The 22,733-nt window shown below is 36.4% G+C and overlaps 1 protein-coding gene across 2 annotated transcripts in view; it reads right to left on the bottom strand.

The window, feature by feature from the left end:
* Positions 1 to 785: 785 nt before the first annotated feature.
* LOC132151889 (lipoma-preferred partner homolog) overlaps positions 786 to 22,733 on the bottom strand; it is a 205,560-nt gene continuing 183,612 nt past the window's right edge. For both annotated transcript variants that reach the window (XM_059560397.1, XM_059560398.1), the window contains exons 8-11: positions 22,343 to 22,512; positions 3,094 to 3,272; positions 1,453 to 1,573; positions 786 to 1,338 (exon numbers count right to left, since the gene is read on the bottom strand). In XM_059560397.1, the coding sequence (XP_059416380.1) occupies positions 1,210 to 1,338; positions 1,453 to 1,573; positions 3,094 to 3,272; positions 22,343 to 22,512 (599 nt within the window). In that variant the 3' untranslated portion in view covers positions 786 to 1,209. The remainder of the gene's footprint in view (positions 1,339 to 1,452; positions 1,574 to 3,093; positions 3,273 to 22,342; positions 22,513 to 22,733) is intronic.

The raw sequence follows: 22,733 nt of genomic DNA on the forward strand, positions 1-22,733 counted from the left end.
TTGTCACACTTTAAATCTAATCTGACAGTTTTTCCTCTGAGAATTTTAATTTAATAATCTGCCGTGACATTATTGCACAATTCACTGTGCATATCTAAATACATATATTTTATCCTTAGACCTTTTCACTAGTTTTACTCATGATATTCAAATAGATGAGATAACTGAGCACAATTCAAAAAAAAAAAAAAAAAAAAAAAAAATACACCGAACCACAAAGAAGTTCCAAGCACAGAGTGTTTCTTGCTAAATTCACTTGAATTGAAGCGGTACACTTAGGAAGAAACAGGAAACCACACTCAATGAACCACAACGTGTTTAGGTTTCTGAGCTACTGAAGGTCATTCACAGTCCTTGAAGGATAAAACACTCTTCCCATTAGATTTCATAAGCATACAATAATATACATACACACTGTCCCAGAGAAAGTAAATGTAGCTCTTTGGTAACTTTCATCTCAAAGTGTGAATTCAGAAATTTAAATCGAAAGGCTATGGATTCACAAACATACAGCTGTACAGTATGTACACAAAAACATGAACCGATGAAGCAGGTGTGATGCATGAGTCAAGGTGAAGATCCAGGTCTTTCTATACTGACTTGTGTACCTTAGCAAACATGAAACCTCCAATATCACAGCCGCTATAAGGAGATATGCTTGAATGATGTGTAATGAAAACTTCAGATTATTTCATGAAGTCACTGCAGAGAATATATACTTGTGTGACTAGTAGCTCTATGTGAAAGTGTATTTGGATTGTGGCAATACAATACAATATGAATGCATAGCGATCAGACATCGTGGTCCCTTTTTAGAGGCAGATTCTATAATTTTCTGTGACGGTTTTCTTAACGTCCCACTTCCTGATTAAACAGCTCTGTGAACGTCAGTTAGAATCTAACAGCTTTGCTCTATGTTAAGGCCTAATTCGTTTAGGTGTTTACAAACAGCTGTAGTGCGCACTGGTGGATACATATCTGTAAATAAAAATGCTTGGACAGAAAAAATGAGTGCAATTTTAATATAAGGCACAGTGTGTGGAGGAGACAAGTCGTGGGACCTTAAGTGGACTGACAGCTTTATGCGTACCTGTGCATTTGTCTGACCATAAATATGTGTGTGCAGTGATGTGACAGGATATGGTGTTTCTCAGGCTTTGATGAATGCAGGAACATTAGGGCCCTGCATGTACCGTAGATATGTGTTACTCAGAGGTCAGTCGTAGCCTTGGCAGTGAGGGCCTGGATGCGACTGGTGTTGCAGTTTTTGCAGAGAACATGGCCATCCAGAGGGTAGCAACCCTGGTTGTCTCCCTCAGAGAGAAGACAGCCACAATCCTATAGTAAGGACACACACAAATTAGTTTTAAAAAGGGTCAAAACTGTCAGTACAAAACTTCCAAAGACATTTAGGAATTTTTTTAACTAACCACCCCAAGGGCTTTCTCTCACCTCACAGCGATAACACTGCACATGGAAGTCACGGTCTAAAGCCACAATACGCACCGTCTCCTCCTGGCCAGGTGCTGGCATTATGGGCTCTTTACACACAGAGCAACGAGGGGCAAATTTCCTTGAAAAAGGGAAGGATAAACAAAGACAGATCACAAACAAATCTCTCTAGGACAGAGATGTTCAAAGTTGGCTTATGATGACCTTTGATACAAGTGAATTTGATCAAATAAAATAATATACAGTACACTATTCAAAACTTAAAGGTCGGTAAGATTTTTTTAAATTAAATGAATACAGGTGCATCTCAATAAATTTGAATGTTGTGGAAAAGTTCATTTATTTCAGTAATTCAACCCAGGTTGTGAAACTCATGTATTAAATAAATTTAATGCACACAGACTATGAATTGGTGGGTTTTTGTTAAATGTGAGCCAAATTCATCACAATTAAAAGAACCACAGACTTAAACTTGTTCAGTCTGTGTGCACTGAATTTATTTAATACACGAGTTGCATAATTTGAGTTGAATTACTGAAATAAATGAACTTTTCCACGACATTCTAATTTATTGAGATGCACCTATACTTTCATTCAGCAAAGACACAGGACATTTATCAAAAGTGACAGTAAAGACATTAATTATGTTACAAAAGCTTTCTAAATGAACTCAAATAAAGGCTGTTCTTTTGAAATTTTGATTTTGATTTCCACAAAAATATAAAGCAATATAACTGTTGTCAAGCAAGAAAGAAAGAAAGAAAGAAAGACAAAGAAAGCAAGCAAGATTATTTGATTGATTTATTGATGTTTTTGAGCACCATATCAGCATATTAGCATGATTTCTGAAGGTTCATGCGACATTTAAGACTTGAGTGATTACTGCTGAATATCCAGCTTTGCAATCACTGGGACAAATGATGTTTTAAAATATATAAATATTTTACTGTTATTTTAAATTATAATATTATTGTAAACAGTATTATTGTTTTACTGTATTTTTAATCAAATAAATGCGTTCTTGGTGAGCATACAAGAACTTAAAAACAAGAAATATAAATACATTTTTAAATATCAATACAATCCTACCGACCCAAACTGTTTTAGAAAGCTTCACAATGGATACATTTGTGTGTTCAGCAATTTGAGAACACAGGACAGGAACAGAAAGAGACGAGGCGATTATGTGTACACAAAAGCAAATGTGTCAGGTGATTCGCTTCATTGGGTTTTACCAACAAACAGGGAAATTTAAACAACAAAGAGGGAAGTTCAGCAGATGGTGGCCTAATTATACCACAATAGTAACAATGAGTACAATCCAGGTACAGCCCAACTGTTCCTCGACACAATGGCATTTCTGTTCTGATCATATTCTCACAATCCCATATTCCTTCTGAAACCTTTCAATTCCTTAATACATACAAACAAGCTGAACAGACTCCTTAAAAGTCATGTTTCCTGTAAATAAGATGTTAAATTATTTTGAACGTCCTATCTGAACCCTAAAATAGCTTTTGGTATTTCATTAAGTTTACGTACATGTAATTGAGATTGAAATAACAACATGTTATGTACTAAATGGGTTTACATAAATCCTGCATTGTTGTAGGTGGATATATGAAGCGTGTCTGGTCATACTTGTGGAAGTCTTCGATGCAGTGGATGTGGTTGGAGGCATCCACAGTAAAGGGAATGCCATCCAGACTCCGATGGCAGACCACACAGGCGAAGCACTTGGGATGATAGGCCTTCCCAGTTGCCCGTAGGATGCGCTCCATTATGGGCTTACTACATATGTTGCAGGTCTCCAGGGTGTTCTAAAATCAAACACAGAGAAAACAAAAGTTCTAACAGCAACCTGAGATAGATTTATATCAGCACATAAATCAAGCTGAGATAGTGAGATACGTGGCTTGGCAGTTGGAATAACCTTCGAATTTAAGCAAAACTGAAGATATGCTTGATTTATAATGATAAGAAGTACAGATAAAAACAAACGTTTCTATGACTACTTTCCATACTTTTTCATTGAGCAAACATGCTCATATGCAAGCGTACATACACATTAAGGCATAGTTCACCCAAAAATAAAAGTTTGGTCATAATTTACTCACTCATAATTTCAAACACATTTGACTTACTTTCTTCCAAAGGACAAATTTATTTCCATCACTGTTCTTAACCCTTTAACGGCCGTTTGTCACCATTAATGGGTTAGTTCACCCAAAAATTTAAATGGTCATTAATCAACCCCATGCCATTCCAAACCCATATTGCTTAAATTAATCTTTGAAGCACAAAGTTATTTTGAATGAAACCTGAGAGATTTCTGTCATATGTTGTATGTACTGTATGTATGTTGAACAACGTTCACATGGGAAAAAAGAGGGTAATGGGTTTGGAACGAGGGTGAGTAAATGATGCCAGATTATATATTTTGGCTGAACAGACCCTTTAAATCCGTTATCTATCAACATTTAATAGATTTCCTTAGGATAATGGGTACATCCAAATGGCTGTCACAAGTGTATCTCTGTCCTCAAATGCCTGAGGGAGGTTCTCATATAAAGTATATATAGTGAGCAATAGAATGAGAGTGAGATCTGATTAGTTACTCTCTGATTCACAAACAAAGTCATTATTCACTCTCGCTTTCATTCTGCGAGAGGCGCAGCAGTAAATACGTCCACTTTCTGATGACTGCAGGCTTTTCCACAGCCACGGATACCGGGCCACGGGCCAGCTGATGACTTTTCGCTCACATTCCTCTTATTAATGTCCACCCCGAGCCCTTGATTTGTTATTTCGATATTTCATATAAAATAATCTCCTATCCCCCTCCCCTTCTACCGAGCAATTACAGCAAAGGATGGTGAAATCATCAGTGTGTGATCAATTACAGGATGACTTTCTCTTTGAAAGCATGTGTGTGAGACTGTCTTTGCATGAGACGCTATGATGCACAAATATTTCCTGGATTTCTCCATTCGGGATTCGGTCGCCCTGACACATCTCAGTATGTGTAAGTACTCCAGGCTACAGCTGTCCTCTTTGGCTGCCTGTCTCTTTGGCACAGCCACTCAGCACTGTTTTCAAACACAGACTTCCATGCCTACAGTATGTGCATGTGTGGCGACACTATAAGCCATCATGTTTGCCGCACCAACGAGCCCTGATGATTAGGGCAGACAGTATGATCGTGGAAATCTGCTCACACTAAGGCTGTGCGATACTGATGATAAAGGATATCTCTATTTTCTGGGATTTGGTCGATAATGATTATTTGATGATCATTTGCGGGGTGTTTTTGTGCTGATACAGTATCTTGGCTGGTTATATAGGCCAATAGTGGACAACTGACATTTTCTTGACATAAATTTTCCATTGAGGGGCCATATTTGTCCCTGTAAATTGGTTTCCAGGGGTATTTTTTACCTTTATAAGGCATTTTTCTTCTAAACATATTAATTGTTTTATAGTCCCTGTAAATTGGTTTCCAGGGGTATTTTTTACCTTTATAAGGCATTTTTCTTCTAAACATATTAATTGTTTTATAGTCCCTGTAAATTGGTTTCCAGGGGTATTTTTTACCTTTATAAGGCATTTTTCTTCTAAACATATTAATTGTTTTATAGTCCCTGTAAATTGGTTTCCAGGGGTATTTTTTACCTTTATAAGGCATTTTTCTTCTAAACATATTAATTGTTTTATTGTTTAATTGTTATTAATTGTTTTACTAAACATATTAATTGTTTATTAATTGTTTTTCTTCAAAATGAGTAACATACTAGATAACATCAGCTTACACACTGTTACACATTTTAAGGCATATGAAATGGTATTTCCAAAGTAAGGTCACTAGTTCTAGCCAAATTATAAGCTACTGTAGCATTGCATACACAGCAAAATATGCACAGAAAAGATTTACCCAGTTGGAGGATAAAGTGATAACTTCTAATAAAAAAAAAAAAAAACAATTTAAATACTAAAAAAAACCGGTGTGAGGAACGGCAGTTATGTGACACATGGTGTTCCTGCCAATGTAGTGTACAGTGTTACAAATCCATCACTTATGAATATATCCGTCACTTGGAACAGATCTGTAGTATATAGAGTTTTCAGCTGCATGGACAGAATTTACTGGAAAGAGTCCCATGTATCAACACAGCCAAATCCTGTTTGCACTGCCTGTGCACTGGGATCATTCCCCATGCTCTCTGTTCACCGGCAAGCTGACGCAGGGGTCAAAGGACTTGGCCCTGAGCTCCTACGATCTGCTCATCATTATTCGATCAAGTCAGCATTAGAACAGGTGTGTCAGAGAAGACTGACTGCTGAGGGGTTGCCAAAGCTCAAGAATGTAAACAAGTTTCTAATTTGTGTCATTCCTTTCACGAGTATAACAGAAATTAACATTATTTCCCAGAGCAACACTTGTGTACAAACAATGTCCGTTCCGCAATCCTCTGCAAATCCTGGAAACGGATAAAGCCTTTAATAAGCTTGCTGCTGAGAACCCTTGAGGCTTGTCTCATAACTCTGAGTCAAGGAAGAGGGGGAGGGGAAATATAGAAAGACAGACAGTCTGTATATAACCTTTAGGAACACAGTGTAATGCCTAGAGGAAGGTGTGATCCACAGTGGATCCCTGCTGCTTACAGGTTTCTGAAGAAACGTTTAAAAACAGGCTGCTTTCACACTTCAGAGAAGATTTCTCACAATACGTTGTGCCAGTCATCGTATTAACAGCACGACAGTGAAGTCTGGGTCAGTCAGACCTTTCTTCCCAAGTTTTTCATTTTGCTGCAGCTTTATCTTGACGTCAAAGCAGTTTTGATTTACATGCTGTGGATTTACTGTCCGGTAACTTTCAAAGATGGTTTAGGAAAACCTGTACAGAGCACCGCTAATGGCTTCTCTGGTGGAAGAATAATGGCTTGGAGAGCCACTAGATGGCACTAAACGTCTACTCATGCTCTCAATTTACTCTTCTTCTCTGCCTGAATGTAATATATTCACATATATTCCCCTTTTTTCAGCTTCATACTTATCTCTAAGTGTTTGCCCAGAAGGCTAAACAAACGTCTAGGCAGATGAGGTAGAATGAATTTAGGTCAGACAGGTCTTTCTGAACGAAAGGGTGAGTGGAGAGCACTGAAGTCAATTGTAGCCTATTCTTTCCCTTGTTGCTTTTTCGATTTCATGACAAAGTGCTCCAACACTCTCTCATCCTTCCAGTCACTCTTCTTTTTGTGGGTGCAGCAAAGCTAATCTCTAAACACAACAAAGAATGCCCTAAAAGGACAACTTCACATAGTTCTGGACATAAAAATGACTAAATGTAAATGAATGATGATATTTATTTGAAGACTGATGTAAATAAAACAGAAAGCAGACTGTCTAGATAGGATGCAATGAAAGAAGGTGCAATGTGAAGAAAAAAATAGTGAGGAACAAATAAATATTCATGTAGGAAAATGACATACGCTCTGTGTATACTGTAAGCATCAACTGCCAATTCATTGTGCTCTTTGTGAATTAAAGCAAAACACTCTGAAGTTACTGGATGTCTTCTTTGATAGGAGGCTTTATCAATTTTACATGATTCTCAGTTATCTTGGTGGCGTGGATTTGTTTTGCGCAGAATATTAAAACATCTGTACCCTTCAATGTCACCCTACCAAATGCATTTACCTTACAAACTGTAACCAAATATCTTCTCAAACCTAAATATTTTTAAAACCAGAATGGGCTTTAATACTTAAATTTCAAGCAATGCCCTGATTCGTTATAAATATATCATGCAGCATTTCACATAAATCTTTCTGATTATCTGTCAGCACCAAAATTCAAGTTTTATTATGTACATATGAAAACTTCACAGTAGAGCACCTGTATGTGATATGAACATATACAGACGCTGCCCAGAAAATAAATTAAATAAATACATAAAATAACTAGGGAAATTGTGTGGATCAAGAAAAAAAAAAGCAAACCTATGAACTCACTGACTGTAGCTGAGAGGTCAAAGGTCATTAGGCTTAATTAAGAAAAATGCATTAAATTATTAGCCAACTAAGATTGCAGGCATATAAATATAGATATAGGGCTTAAGAATGAGGATGACAGCTTTAACTAGTCTTGATAGACGGTAATGGGTGACAGGTCGACAGAAGGCCCTTAGCATTGAGCAGACCGAAAACCAGACTAGAACCAAACTGCCGCTTTGGATCCCTGGGACTGTGAGGTGCTCAGGGAAACTATCTTTTGAACTAAAATAAAGAGAATTAAAGGAAAGAGAGCTACAGGGGGTTGGATATGCATGCAGAGGCACTGAGCCAAGAACTCTCAGAGTCTTTTCCCAAGACATCACCCCACCATTATATTTCAGAGACATTCCTATACTGACTTCACTGTGGTAGTTACCTCAGATGGTTTCGCTGTTACTGTAGAATATCCAAATATTTCTTAAAGATCTTTCTATGTGGAATTTATTTTAAAAACATCTTATTGAAAGCTATACTTGCACTTTTATCCACCTGCTTATTAAAGGAAATTTAAAGTAAAAGATTTTGATGTTGGGCAATCACAAAAAATGAGTGTCCTTGATAAAGAAAAAAGAATATATATATATATTTTAGTCTGAAATACACGGGGCAAGTTCTTAGAAATATACTTGTAGTATTGATGTTGATTTCATATGCCTTTTAAAAACTTTTATACATTATAAAAAAGAAAAAGCTCACAAAAACTGTAAAAATGTCATGCCGTGTAAGCATCAAGTAAAAGAGTTTGTTTTTATACTATACAAACCCAAGCACTTTGAATTATTCATTGAACAGACAATAATTAACCATTTAATTCAGGAATAACAAGAATTGTATTCTTAATCTATTTTTAACAAATTAATAGATCTGGACCAAAAGAAAAAAGCAGCATGTCATTGATCCTGAACTTTGTCTGGTCCCCTGCTTTGTCTTCATTTCCTCCTAATCAGTATTCATACTGTCTGCCCACCTTAACATCAGCTTGAAAGCAGAATGTGACTGCTGTAGACACATGGCTCCAGATCCATCTTTCACTGGAGCCAAAATACAGCAGGCAGCACTTGAACTGACACTCCACTGGGTCAGCTTGGGGTCACATATTTTCCTCCAATGAAGGAAGTGATGCAAGTTTGACTCTAAGAAAGAAGCTAGAAAAAAGGCTTCAAATAGTCACATGTTCTGCCTGGTTACAACATTACAGGAGAGACATGCAAGTAAATGGAAATTAAGCGCTGATCCATAGATACACACAAACAGGAACAACAGCATGAGGAGGAAAGTTGAAACACAATCCATGCAAGTGCTATCTAATTGGGTCTCTCCTTTGAGGAATGCCAGCCAGTTAATCATGTCTGAATACACAGAACTCAATTAGTAGCTTGCTAATGCTAATGCAGACAGATATAAATATTTCATAGCAAATGACGGCAGAGAGCTTCGAACGTATGCTTCGCTGCTGTACTTCTAACATCAAGCAAAACAAGCAGGGTGGATTCACCTGTCTTCATCGCCCTCTGTACTTCAGCGTGATAGGAGAGCGTGGGCAGCGCTAACTCTTTCAAGACGTACACCAGCTGCGCCGGTGTGAGGGCAGCTACAGAAAGGTGCTGGTGTGAATTTCTCCCTGTTCCCTACCCTTAACATCTATCAGATCGGGCTGAAGGCAAGGTGGGAAGCAGTGTCACTCGCAATCACAAAGGGTAGACAGGATATAAAAGAAAGCTCAAAGACATTTCTTCCGTTTGTGGATCTTTAGTGCTCTTGTAATTCTGATGAAAATTTACTTATGGCAACCTCAAACAATTTTTGAAACTCGGTCAATAAACGCCACTTGAACTTTATTAAGAGCTCATGTAAATGTTGCTGAGGAGCTTTGTTTTCAAACTCTAGTGTGTTATCACCTTCCTCCAGAACAATGACAGACATGACTGCTGGCCCAGCCAAGTGGGTGGAAACTTGCAGTGTTGGAAGGGTGTAGCCGATGGGAAACTTGCATCATGGTGCAGAGGACATCTGTTACCAGAAGCCTCTGCTGAACATGGCAAAATGTACCTCACTGGGCCACCCTGGGAAAATGCCTCGGACATAGCCTGAAAAATGGCCTTTGTGGTTCCATTATACTGTATGGGCTCTTTTAAATTACCACACGTCTCTTTGTTGAATAACTGCAGGTTCTTTTATATAGAAACACTAAAAGTAAATGAGCTATTATGGTATGATTTTTTGATGCAAAGCGATGATGGCTGCACGTGTTTCTTTGGAGGTAACCATTGCTACAGTAACAAGAACACAATGATTGAAGCGCTTCTTCCCTCCTTTTATAGCAATCAGGGCTCTTGCAATCTAATTAGTATGATAGTGATTTCACCTGGTTAGTACCCAGTCACTGCCATAACTTTTGGCCATGACTGTATGTGTGTGTGTGTGTGTGTGTATATATATATATAAAACTGCAGTGTTTTGAACTCTCTCTCACAACAGACCCGGAAGAGAAGACAATGCTGAATAGTCATAGTTTTTGCAATTTTTGGACCAAAATGTATTTTCGATGCTTCAAAAAATTCTAACTGACCCTCTGATGTCACATGGACTACTTTGAAGATGTTTTTCTTACCTTTCTGGACACGGACAGTATACGGTTCACACAGTTTCAATGGAGGGACTGAGAGCTCTCGGACTAAATCAAAAAAATATTTTAAACTGTGTCCTGAAGATAAATGGAGGTCTTACTGGTTTGGAACGACATGAGGGTGAGTTATTAATGATATAATTTTCATTTTTGGGTGAACTATCCCTTTAAGATGTGTACACTTCACTTGCTTGAAGGTTACATGGCCTTTTTAAAGTAATTAAAATAAACGTAAGGTAACACTTTAGTATAGGGGAAATTCTCACTATTAACTAGTTAATGCCTATTATTAACACAGTGGTTGTTTATAAGTACTTATAAAGCACACATTCTGTATGACCATATTCTACATCCCTAACCCTACCCAACACCTAAAGTTAACAACTTCCTTACTAACTATTAATAAGCAGCCAATTAGGAGTTTATTGAGGCAAAAATGTGTAATTGGTTAATGGTTTGTTAATAGTGAGAATTGAACCTTGTAATAAAGTGTGACCAAACGTTCCTTGAACACAGTTTTCAAAATCATGTGAAAATAATATGAATGTAAAGAGTACATATCTAAGAAAACACTTTTTAAAAGATTGTCTTGTCTTGGACACTCATATTTGTCACTGACCCGAACATTAAAATCAAATTCTCTGGAATGCGCAATCTCATAATGGTGATTGCATTTCTCCCCATATTTTCTATGAGAGAGTGTGCAGTAAATCAGGCAGTAATGAAGCAGGCCATAGGGACCTGGCCATTTATCTAAACCAACCTCCATCCAACAAGTTGTCTGGATCTGAATAATCATGCAGTAAAAGTCCAGGAGGAAAGATGGGGAAGGGGGACCACGTTAAACACGCCTGATTACCAGAAATTATGATCTCCACTTAATTAAGTGCTCCAGGCAATTAAGTGTTCTGACAGTAGTAACACGAGCCGCCTGGCAGGAAGAGAGCAGTTTCGACAGGGAAGAGATCTGCAGGGTGCCACAAACATAGCACCTTACTAACATAATTAACCTCAATGCCATTCAGCCCTGCAGTCTGCCTGCTTCAAAAAACAGGGCCATCTCACAAATGAAAGCAGTCTCAGCCATTAGTCTTGTTGAGTTGATCAGCAGCGGGCAATTTACATGGAACAAAATGGCATTTACCTCTTGTTGCTCAACAGCAGGGTGGCCATTTCCTCTGCTGATCCTGGATTAAGGACTAATTTATTGGCTGTTAAAATGTTATTGTGTATTTAACATCATAGTTAAGGATAAGCTTAGTGAACAAGATCAAGACAAGATTGATCTGCTTAACCCCCTAACTTGGTTAATCTGATCAAATCTCATATTAAGAGACTTACTCTGTACTTTGACTTTGACAGCGGTTCACTTTCAATTTCAGGTAGTCACAGCTATAAAAGTTCAGCTCAGCTGTAGTCTGATTTTTAACACTGTTAATCGGTTCCTGAAACTATGGAAGCTTGTTTCTGCCACAGAAAAGTTAGAATAGCAACTCAGTATAAACTTTTTCTTGCAATTGTAAGTTAACATCTCAGAACTCTTAACTTTTTTTCTCTGGCCTGTGAGATGTGAACTCAAAATTGCGAGAAAGCTTGCAATTGTAAGAAAAAGTCAGAATTGTGAGAAAAGTTGCAATTATCTTTTTTCTTTTACTTTTTTATTGTATTTCATTATTATTTATTTTGTGGCGGAAGACATAAATAAAAATAGAGAGAAAGAGAAAATCCCCAGAATTGCAGAACTGACTTTGAGTTACATTGAGTTACAAGTTTATAATTAACAATAATTCTGAGAAGAAAAGTCACAATTGTGAGTAAGGTTGGGAATCATTAGAAATTTTCAGGTTCCGGTTTCACCTAACGGTTCCAGTTCCGATTCCATTAAAATCATTAAACAACTATACAAAAAATTGTAGTAAAGAAAAATGCACAATACTCATCTACTCAATACTGTTTATTACTTACTGTCAACTTAATTTAAAAGTTGGCAATGTCAAAATTCAACATTTATTACCGTATACAAATTTTCAGGTTCTGATTCCGGTTCCATTTAAATTAACTATTATTATATTTTTTACTATTTTACCTTCATTGAATGTAGTGTTGCTGAAAGATATTAAGTAATGTTGAGTAATGCTAGTCCATCAATCAGCATGTGCTTCAAAGTTGATGTTTTTTACACTATCAATAAGATTTTGCATTTCAAGCAGGAATAAGCTGATTGGCCAAATAGTCCCTTGAGGGCTGAGACACTTGTTCATTTCCCTAAATTAATGAACAATAAACTGTTATACTTTTAACCATGTACAGTATACACACGCTGCATAATTTTCCTATTTTACAAAGAATAATGCAGTCAGGAGATGGTGTGATGCAATGAGTGGTTTCCACATTTTTAAACATTTAACATGCATGAAAATAAATATTTTCTATCACTTTGTTTATCACTCGTGAAATGACCTGTACACTAAATAATATATCCCTCATACTTACATAACAACAGCAGTCTTTTTATTTAGTGGTCTAAGTTGAAGTCAGTATGTATATTAATGACAAATTAATATTCGTACTAATGGGACATTATAATGGGACAAATATAATGTTATTTAGTGGCGGCAGGTGCTGCGTGCTGCAGGTACATGCATGGCTGGACTGGCCATTGGGCATACCGGGCATTTGCCCGGTGGGCCGACGTGCTTTTTGGGCCGATATATCTCATACTCATACTTTTTTTTTTTTTTTTTTTTAACGGCCCATAAAATTTGTACATCGGCGGCCCATTCGTTTTGTTTTGTTTTGCTTAATTGGCGGCGCTGGGTTTGTGCCGGTGTAATGCATTGGTCAAAGTCAGTGTTAGTTTTTTTTCTGACAGACCAGCCCATGAAACATGTAGATGAGCGGCCCATTGGCTCTTTTCTTGATTGACACTGGGCTGGCCCAATCACAACTTTAAACGAGTGAGCGAGCGGCAGCAGTGTCAGTGTGTATCTGTAAAAAAAGATGGAGAAGAAACGCAAGGAATGTGCAGATAAATAGCGTGAAAAAATAGAACCAGGCCCTTAAAGCAGACACTGTTAACTGTGTCAAAATACATGTTTTCTGACCTTTATCAGCTCCTGTGGCAGATGATGATAGTGAGGACGGAGGATCAGGAGAGAGATGAGAAAGTGTAGAGCCTGCGGTAAGCATAACTACTTTCAAAACACTTAGGCCATGTCATGAGTGTAGATTATTTCCACATCTGCATAGTTGACGATTACCGCAATTCACTAGAAATTTAATAAGAGGCGTTTGTAAACCATGTTTTCCGCCAGAATAAAAGCTTGATGCAGTTTGCGTCAAAATAAAAGATCATGTGCTTATCTCTTTCAAGTATAGAAATTGGTACAACTAATTAAGAAAGTTTCCTTTATTTTTTTGTGCATTTGTTTTACAAAATATTGTATTACTGTCATTGGATTAATATTATAACTATTATTATGTATAGGTGTAATGTAAATAGACACTGTAACTAAAAGAGGTTTGAATTTTTCTTTGTTTAATTTGCACACTGAATATGGGTTGGAGCTTTTAATTTTGAACTCTCAAAGTGCACCAGATTAATGAATTTAACATTAAAATGCACAAAATTTTCTCACGGGGGGGCATGCCCCCGAACCCCCCTTGAAGGACCGAGGACACACCACCATAGTTTTAACAAAAATCCTGTAAGAAACACTGGTATTGCTATGACAGAGCCGCTTATAGCTTGTTTTAGGATTCACCGCTGTGGAATATAGTTCAACTGTATTAATAAATATAAAATTTTGACTTATTTCATCTGTTAACTCTCACTCGTTCCTATACTCACTCATTACATGGCATTAGTGGTTTTAATGAATAGGAGTTGATATGCATATAATTAAGGGCGTGCAAAGATGGGTGGTGTTTATGATCATATAGTGGGCCGGTCTGGGCAAAAATGCCCAGGCCAATTTTTTGTCCCAGTCCAGCCCTGGGTACATGTACAGTCAGACAAAACAATGTGCACAGTTAACAAAGGCACGAGTGCGCGTACAGTCATGGAAAAATTGTGTTCAGCACACTATGCATCGCGGCGAGTCTGTGGAGTGTGCGTCATTCGAAACAATGTGCTCAGTAATTAATGAGGCAAGGCAGCGTTTCTGTTATTCGGTTTGTGACATCCTTTACAGGAAACAGGGAATCATCAGAAGACCAGCACAAGGCTGCTCACATCGCTTGGTCACGTGTCACACCAAAACCGTTTTCAGAACCGAAACTTAGAAATTTCTCACGGTTCCGGTTCTTTTAAATAAACAGAACCGGTTCTCGGGATCCCAACCCTAATTGTGAGGCATAAAAGTTCAATTGCAAGAAAAAAGCATGAATTGTGAAAATAAAAGTCACAATTATCTTAATTTAATTTATTCATTTATTTTCTGTGGTGGAAAAAAAAAGAAAGATATAAACTAACAATTTTTAAGAAAAAAAAAACACAATTAACTTTTTTAATTCAATGACAGACAAAAAACAAAAACGTTTATTTCTAAGTAAAATAAGCTTCCTTATAAAATAGTGGATCAGTCCAAAACGGAAGCTGGAAGGCCAAAAGAAGCAATCAGGCTGAGCTGATAAATATGAATAACAGTTTGTGACATAGACACTGGCCCATGGGGGACTTGACCAAAGAGTTGAGCAAAATATTTGAGACAGAGAGAATTTTTGTGTTCCTAAATATTTATGTAGAGGAGTAAACACATGTCAAAGCTGATCTTGCACTAGGGGAAAGAACCACATACTGCACTTCCCCCACTAGCACTCTCTGTACAAAGCTCTTAATTTACGATAATGAGCATCATCCTACAAACTCATTTGGAGAGGGGACACATAAATTTGGCTTCAACTGTGCAATCTTTTGTACTATGTGTTCACAAACCATGGGAAAGCATGACTTGTGTGACCATTACAAAACTTCTTAAAGGGGAATTCTCAGAATGTATTCTGCCTGCAGATAGTGGCATATATATTTGCTTTAGCACCCGATTCATTAAAGGAATTATGCAAATCCAGTGTCTGCAAGCCTGTTCTGAGTGTTAGGTTGTGGAGAATGCAGCAGACTGTCGCAATGTGGCATGTTTTCATCTGTATCAGCTGATGAACAACTGTTGCCATGCTACACAGAAAATGTGGGTTAATGATGTGATGCTCTTTAGATTAGGTTGTCATGTGGTGTGACTTTCCCCCGAAATGAATGATATTTAAGATAATTAAGTCAAATTATCAAATAAAAAGAGTAAAAAACTGAATTCGTTTTATGCATTATTTAAAAAAATAAATTAATACCTTTATTAAGCAAGGGTGCATTCAATTGATCAAAAGTGAAAGTAAATAATTCCATTGTTATAAAAGATTTCTGTTTCAAATAAATGCTGTTCTTCAAACGAATCCTGAAAAAATGTAAGGCAGTTTCCAAAAAACAAAACAAAAAAAAACAAACCAAACTAACAAAAAAGCTTCATTTTCCATTGAGGACTGGAGTAATTGCTGCTGTAAATTCCATGATTTGGGCCACATATCACTGGACTGATCTGGGCCACACTCCTCCCACCAACAATCAGCCCTCATATTGTTTGCCATGATAAACGCCGTGCCATAATTGCCACACATGGCCCAGCTCTGGCTGAAAGGGTACATGCCATTGCTGAAAGGAGGCCAGGAGTGCCAGCTTGAGGCCACATTTGGGCCAAGTCTGTTTGCTATGTGGGACATCAGCTTAAGAAGTGAAAACAACAGACAATCCACTGATGTTACATTAACAGGATTAGAGACCACTTCATGCAAAAAGGAGGATTAATTTAGCTGTGAATAAGTTTAGCTGTATTGTGCCATATTCAAACAATCAATGATAAGTCGCTGATGGGTGGAGCCAGGGAAAACCACTGCACAAAGGCTGATTATTGCTATTGTGCTTTGTGGATCAGTTGAGATGCTGGGAGCACACGAGTGATAAGACGACGGGAGAGCAGGAAGCAGATGAGAGATAACAGAGAATCTCCAGCAGGCAGCCTTCCTGTCTATTACTGAAAGGAATGAATGATATCTAGTTGCACTGTTCAAAAGTTCTGTTGTCTATTGCCTAGAGGCGGAAACATGCTAACGCTATCAGTGCTGTTCCAAAGAATATGTAAAATAAGAGATTTTAACAAATGGTCTCATATTTCCTGTTTGATACTATAGAGAAAGATTACTGGATGTCACTCTGTGATAGCCTTTATTTCCAATCTAACACTTCAGCTTCCTTTTGAAATTAAAATATTTGCTTCTTATATGCAAAAATATGTGTAAAAAAAAAAGTTTGGGGTACGTTCTTTTTTAAGGAAGTCTCTTATGCTCATCAAGGCTGCATTTATTTAATAATACAGTAAAAACAGCAATATTGTGAAATATTATTACAAATTTTTATATGTAAATGTTTAGCTCAAATAATGCAAATGCTTTTACTGTTACTTATGATTAATTTAATGCATCCTTGCTAAAGTATTAATTGAAAAAAATAAAATAATAAGCTTACCTCAAACTTTCTCTCTCAAAATTTTTTTTATTTTTATTTTTTTTTATACTGTACAAACCGTATATTCTATCACCCTACATCAATCCTACTCCTAAACCTACCCCTCACAGAAAACTTTCTGCATTTTTACGTATCCCCATGGGAACCTTAATTTATGTTCCCACAGTGACACAAGTCCCTGTGAGTCAGTGTGTATTCAGGTTTAAGTCTCCATCGGGATAGAATAACATGTACACACACACACACACACACACACACACACACACACACACACACACACATACACACACACACACACACACACACACACACACACACACACACACACACACACACACACACACACACACACACAAATACAAATACTCTTACTACTGTTTTGGTGATTTGATGAAATTTGATCCTTTTAAAGGAAGGAGAAAAAATAGTTACAGAATGCTGTCAAGATGTCTTTTGATGACAAGATTACTTTGGAAGTCAAGAAAAAGGAAGACGTATTTAAGAAGATGTGACCAGTTTACCAAGAAATTGAAAAGAAGATTACAACACAGTACAATTAGTCTCTTTTCCTTAGAACAAAGTAAATGACAATACATACATAACAAGTGTTTTTCCCTATTGTATCTCCCTAGTGGCAAACAGAGCAGTAAATGAGATGTTTATATAGGAACAATGAAGATATGAATGCTATGATCCTTTCTCTGCAGATAAATAAACTGATAAATAATGTATAATGTGCATTCTTTCTACCTTAAAAGATTCCTAGACTGACTCGCTGGCCTCATTTGAAGTTTTCCCCCAGCTCACTGGGGAACTGCCATGTCTCTATAGAGACCAAAGTCTCATGCTCATTCTCTAATCGCACAGAGGCGTATGACCCTGAGGATGAGGAGAAAAGAAGAAGAAATTACTTTCATTAAGAAATTCAGATTTCTTCCATCCTTTTGATCTTGTGCCAGAAGAACATTTATGCTGATGAAATGCATAAATAAAGTTCTTAAATTATCCCGGCCCTCTTTAGCGCATGGATCCAAGTTGGAAAACTTCCAGAGGAAGACAAGTACAATCATTCGGAGAGCTGATCAGTGTAGTGGGGGTGATTCAAGAGATGGCCTGAGTCACCGATACTTCAGCAGTTTATGTGATTCATCTGTGGAAGAAGTACACAAGCAGACATAATAGTCTGACGCTGTTCTTTGGACTGCTTTGCACTCTTGTTACTTATACCCTATTTCCCATTTCCTATTTCCATTTTGAAGTTCAGCAATACAGAGCGAAGTGAAAGAAATATATAAACAAACTCAGTGTTTCTCTCTGTATATTGCATTGTGGCTTAAAGTACAGGGAAAAACCACTGTCAGGCATCACTCATCGAGGGACAGTTCACCCCAAAATGAAATAGTTTTCTTTCGGGTTCTGCAGAAGATGAAAAAAAGCATACAGCTTTGGATGACGGTGAGTAAATGATAACAGAAATGCTATTTTTGGGTGAACTATCCCTTTAATAGCTAAAAAAAACCAGCAGCAGTCAAAAAACCTGCACTGCTATGGTGTTGAAATTCATCATTAAAGATGTATTATTTCCAATTTGCCTATGCTCCCTTAAATATTCAGCAATGATTCTGGGAAACTGTGACCTCAATTGAACTCCAACTGGCTCTGTGCCCTAGTAACAGCGGTAAGTGTAGATGATTTAGTAAGGGTTTACTGAGTGGGAAGGTGGTTTTGGCTTCCGTGACAGTGCTGGAAATTTCTCTGGATTTTTTCTAAGCCATTTTGAGTAGTGGGCAACAAACAAAAGCTGTGAAACCTCGGTGTTTGGGATAAATGTTTCAATTTCGAGAACTTGGCATTTCCTACAATATCAACTACCTATGATGCAACAAAGGCTGTCAAGTAGTCAAAGTGATCCTCATCACCCTAAATATGAAAACGTTTAACTATTTTTCTTGTTTGGTCCTGAAATCAAGAACACAGAAACTCAGAGTGCGGTTAAAAGTTACAGATTAGACAAATGGATATTCAACACAATCTCAGGGCAATTCGTAACTGCAATATGTTATATTTTTTCAAATTGGTGGCTAATGCATATGAATTCATAAATTTGTATGTTTTTGTATGATCTGCTTAAGCCCTAGTAATGGTTGTTTAGGGGTGGACTACAGTATATATGCAATATTGAGTTATTAATAAAAATTGTGTGGTCAGTCATACAGAGATGCCCAAACCAGGCCCCACATAATGACCTTAGATTTGGTCCAAGATGCCATAGCACAAGAGGGCGTATAAATAGAGCGAAAACGTATATTTTTTTTACATGTTTTTGCTTTTAAATTTAGTGAACATAAGTAAATAAAAAAATGTCTGATATATAGTTGAGTGTAAATTATGGACCTTTTTAGTAAAACGTTTAGCCAACTCTGGTTTAGACCATTTAAATGATTAAACAAATCTGACCAATATTAACGATATTCTGGCTTCTTTGAAATTTGCATTGTCTGTTTAAAAGAGAAGAACACGAAAGAAAGTGCTGGCTCAGTAATACAGCGGTTTCTTAAAATGGAAATAGGGAAACACTACGGCCACAACAGAAATGTAAGTAGGCTACATGTGCAACTGGAAATGGAAATAACACAAGTACAAACGGGAAACAATGATGAAATAAAAGGCAGTTTGAGGAATGGCCTGGTTTCTTTGTGAGTTGGACTAATACTTATTTTTGGTGCTGACCGACTGACTGGTTTCATAATATTATACTTACGGTAAAGACCGATCAAACAGAAATGGCCTTTTCTGCACCTTTGCCAGCTTGGAAATGTGTCAGTATGTGATCTATCCTTTCTATATAAACACCACAATCAAATAGAGAATCCTTTTATAACAATATTTCCCAGAGCTTGCTCTCTTACATATAAAGAGCCATGGATGAGAAAGGTCAGACCAGGTTATTAGTGGCTAAGTGTGAACTAATTTGATTGACAGGTCTTCCAAAAAAATTTGGTTGTCGAAATTGTGTGAAAGAGTTTGTGGCATTACAGCCTTTAGCACTTGCTGGTATTTATTTAAAATAGACTTTTGGATCATTCTGGCCCCAACCAATGAGTCAACGTCCGGCTAGAACTACACCATCTGTCCTAAAATCCATCTTTCTCCATTGACAGCCATTACAAAATTAGCTATGTATAAAATTATTAGACCACTTTTAGAGACCTCTACTCAGAACTGCTAACTAAAGGAACGTAATACTCTAAAACTCTTAATGTAATCATCTCCCACACAGAGTAGCTGAAAAGTGCTTTTCAAAACAGGATTAAAAAATTGTTTTGTAATAATCACAAACAAACTATGTTTCTCAAGACTTTCAGTGTCTACCAGCACATGTAGGTAGATGTTGCACAGCTCTCAGATGTGGGAAAACATGCTCAGAAAGTTTGTTGGCTTTTTTTTTTACAAGAAACTCCTAACCTCTAGTTCGATGAGAAATGTGAATTTTCATTTCTTACTGTAACTGTCACTAATTTCCTTTTCTCTTACCATTCGCCTGAAGAAATAAGAGAATTTTCAACAGATATTTTCAGAAACAAAAAAACGAAGGTGGATGGTGAAGGTAGAAAAAGGAGGCCCTGATTTGGTTTGCAATCTACAAAGGAAAGTAATCCTATCTGGCAGTCTAATGTGATTTTAATACTTGTGTTACATCTCAAGTGTGATTTGCCCATGTGAATGCTTATCAGATGTATGAGATGGAGTTAAACATGACGCTTGGTCCTTTGCATGCGAGGCCACTGTTTGTCTAATCTTTATGCCTCTTATGGATTTGACTACCGAGCTAACAACTGTGAAGCAGCTTATCAGGAAAGAATGAGGAATGTGACAGGAATAGGTGAATGATTATGAAAAGAGCAACGGTTTGGGTAACATTTCTGAAAGAACCTAAATCCAGCTTTTACAGAGCCAGATGCTCCTGGCAGATCTTAGACAAGTCCTCAGAACATGGAGCTAATGAGAGCTGAAGCTAGCTTCATATGAAGGAAACTAGAGCATCAAAGAGCATGCAAACTAGTGTCGTTGAAGTATTTCCTCCAGGATATGTGTGTAGAAATGTGCTGAGCGGCACGTAAACTAACAGTATGAATGTGTGCTTATAGACACCAAAGGATGAGGTCACGATGTATCATTATACATATATATTATCTATATATATATATATATACACATGTATATACTGATATATATATATATATATATATATATATATATATATATATATATACATATATACATACAGTACAGACCAAAAGTTTGGAAACATTACTATTTTTAATGTTTTTGAAAGAAGTTTCTTCTGCTCATCAAGCCTGCATTTATTTGATCAAAAATACAGAAAAAACAGTAATATTGTGAAATATTATTACAACTTAAAATAATAGTTTTCTATTTTAATATACTTTAAAAAAATAATTTATTCCTGTGATGCAAAGCTGAATTTTCAGCATCATTACTCCAGCCTTCAGTGTCACATGTAACATCCAGTCTATGAACATTTAGAAATCATTCTAATATTCTGATTTATTATGAGTGTTGGAAACAGTTCTGTCTAATATATTTGATGAATAAAAGGTTAAAAAAACTGCATTTATTCAAAAAAAAAAAAAAAAATTCTAATAATATATATTCTAATAATATATTTTCTTTACTATCACTTTTTATCAATTTAACACATCCTTGCTGAATAAAAGTATTGATTTTATTTAAAAAAAAGAAAGAAAAAAAATTAACTGACCCCAAATTACTGACAAGTAGTGTATATTGTTATTACAAAATATTTATATTTGAAAAACATAGCTTCTTTTTTTTACTTTTTTTTTTTTTTTACTTTTTATTCCTCAAAGTATCCTAAAAAAGTATCACATGTTCTGAAAAAATATTAAGCAGCAGAACTGTTTCCAACTTTGATAATGAATCATCATATTAGAATGATTTCTAAAGGATCATGTGATAATGATCCTAAAAATTCAGCTTTGCATCACAGAAATAAATGATAATTTAAAGTATAATAAATTTAAAAACAATTATTTTAAATTGTAATAATATATCACAATATTACATTTTTTTTCTGTATTTTTGATCAAATAAATGCAGGCTTGATGAGCAGAAGAAACTTCTTTCAAAAACATTAAAAATAGTAATGTTTCCAAACTTTTGGTCTGTACTGTATATATAAATTATAGTTGTCTATAGCTAAAAATGAAACTAAAACAAAACCATAAAAAATATGTTATTTAAAATAAACATTAAAAGAAATCAAATATATAAAAACATTATTATTTCCGCTACAATAATTCTCATTTTAATTTAATTGGACTTTTTTAACTTTTTATTTAACTTGTACATACAAAAAAAACAGAAAAAAAACACGACAACTTTATTTTCACATGTGCACCAATCTAATGTAATAAGGCCATATATATATATATATATATATATATATATATATATATATATATATTATAATTACATATGTATGCATGACCGTTGTGCATCTAGCAGATATTTTGTGTGACTAAAAACACTTATAGTCAACTATTAGTGTAGGAGACCCAGTGTGTGCATACATAGCGTTGAGCAGATTACACTCACGATATAGCAGGGTTCACAGTAAGCCTTCTTTTCCACGGCATAAAAGGGCTTTCCTCTGAGCTTAGAGCCACAGGTCATGCAGATGAAGCAGTCCACGTGGAAGACCTGGTCCATGGCGGTACAACCTGTTCCCTCACCGACCACATTCTCCCCACAGCTTGCACAGCGACCTGCAAAATACAGCATTGGAATAATGGTTCAGATGCTGAGCGAAAATGACATAAGATATAACAAACATATTCAATGCTATAAAACACAAACATCATATGGTGTGAGAGACATTAAAAAAGAATGCAGATGTAAAAGTTAAACACATATGTATCTGCCACTTTCATATGAAAGCATTCTAATTAAGAATAGCTATTTCAAGTGGTGATATGGGTTATTCACC

The sequence above is a fragment of the Carassius carassius genome, chromosome 10, assembly GCF_963082965.1.
Source record: "Carassius carassius chromosome 10, fCarCar2.1, whole genome shotgun sequence".
In the NCBI taxonomy this organism is placed as follows: Eukaryota; Metazoa; Chordata; class Actinopteri; order Cypriniformes; family Cyprinidae; genus Carassius; species Carassius carassius.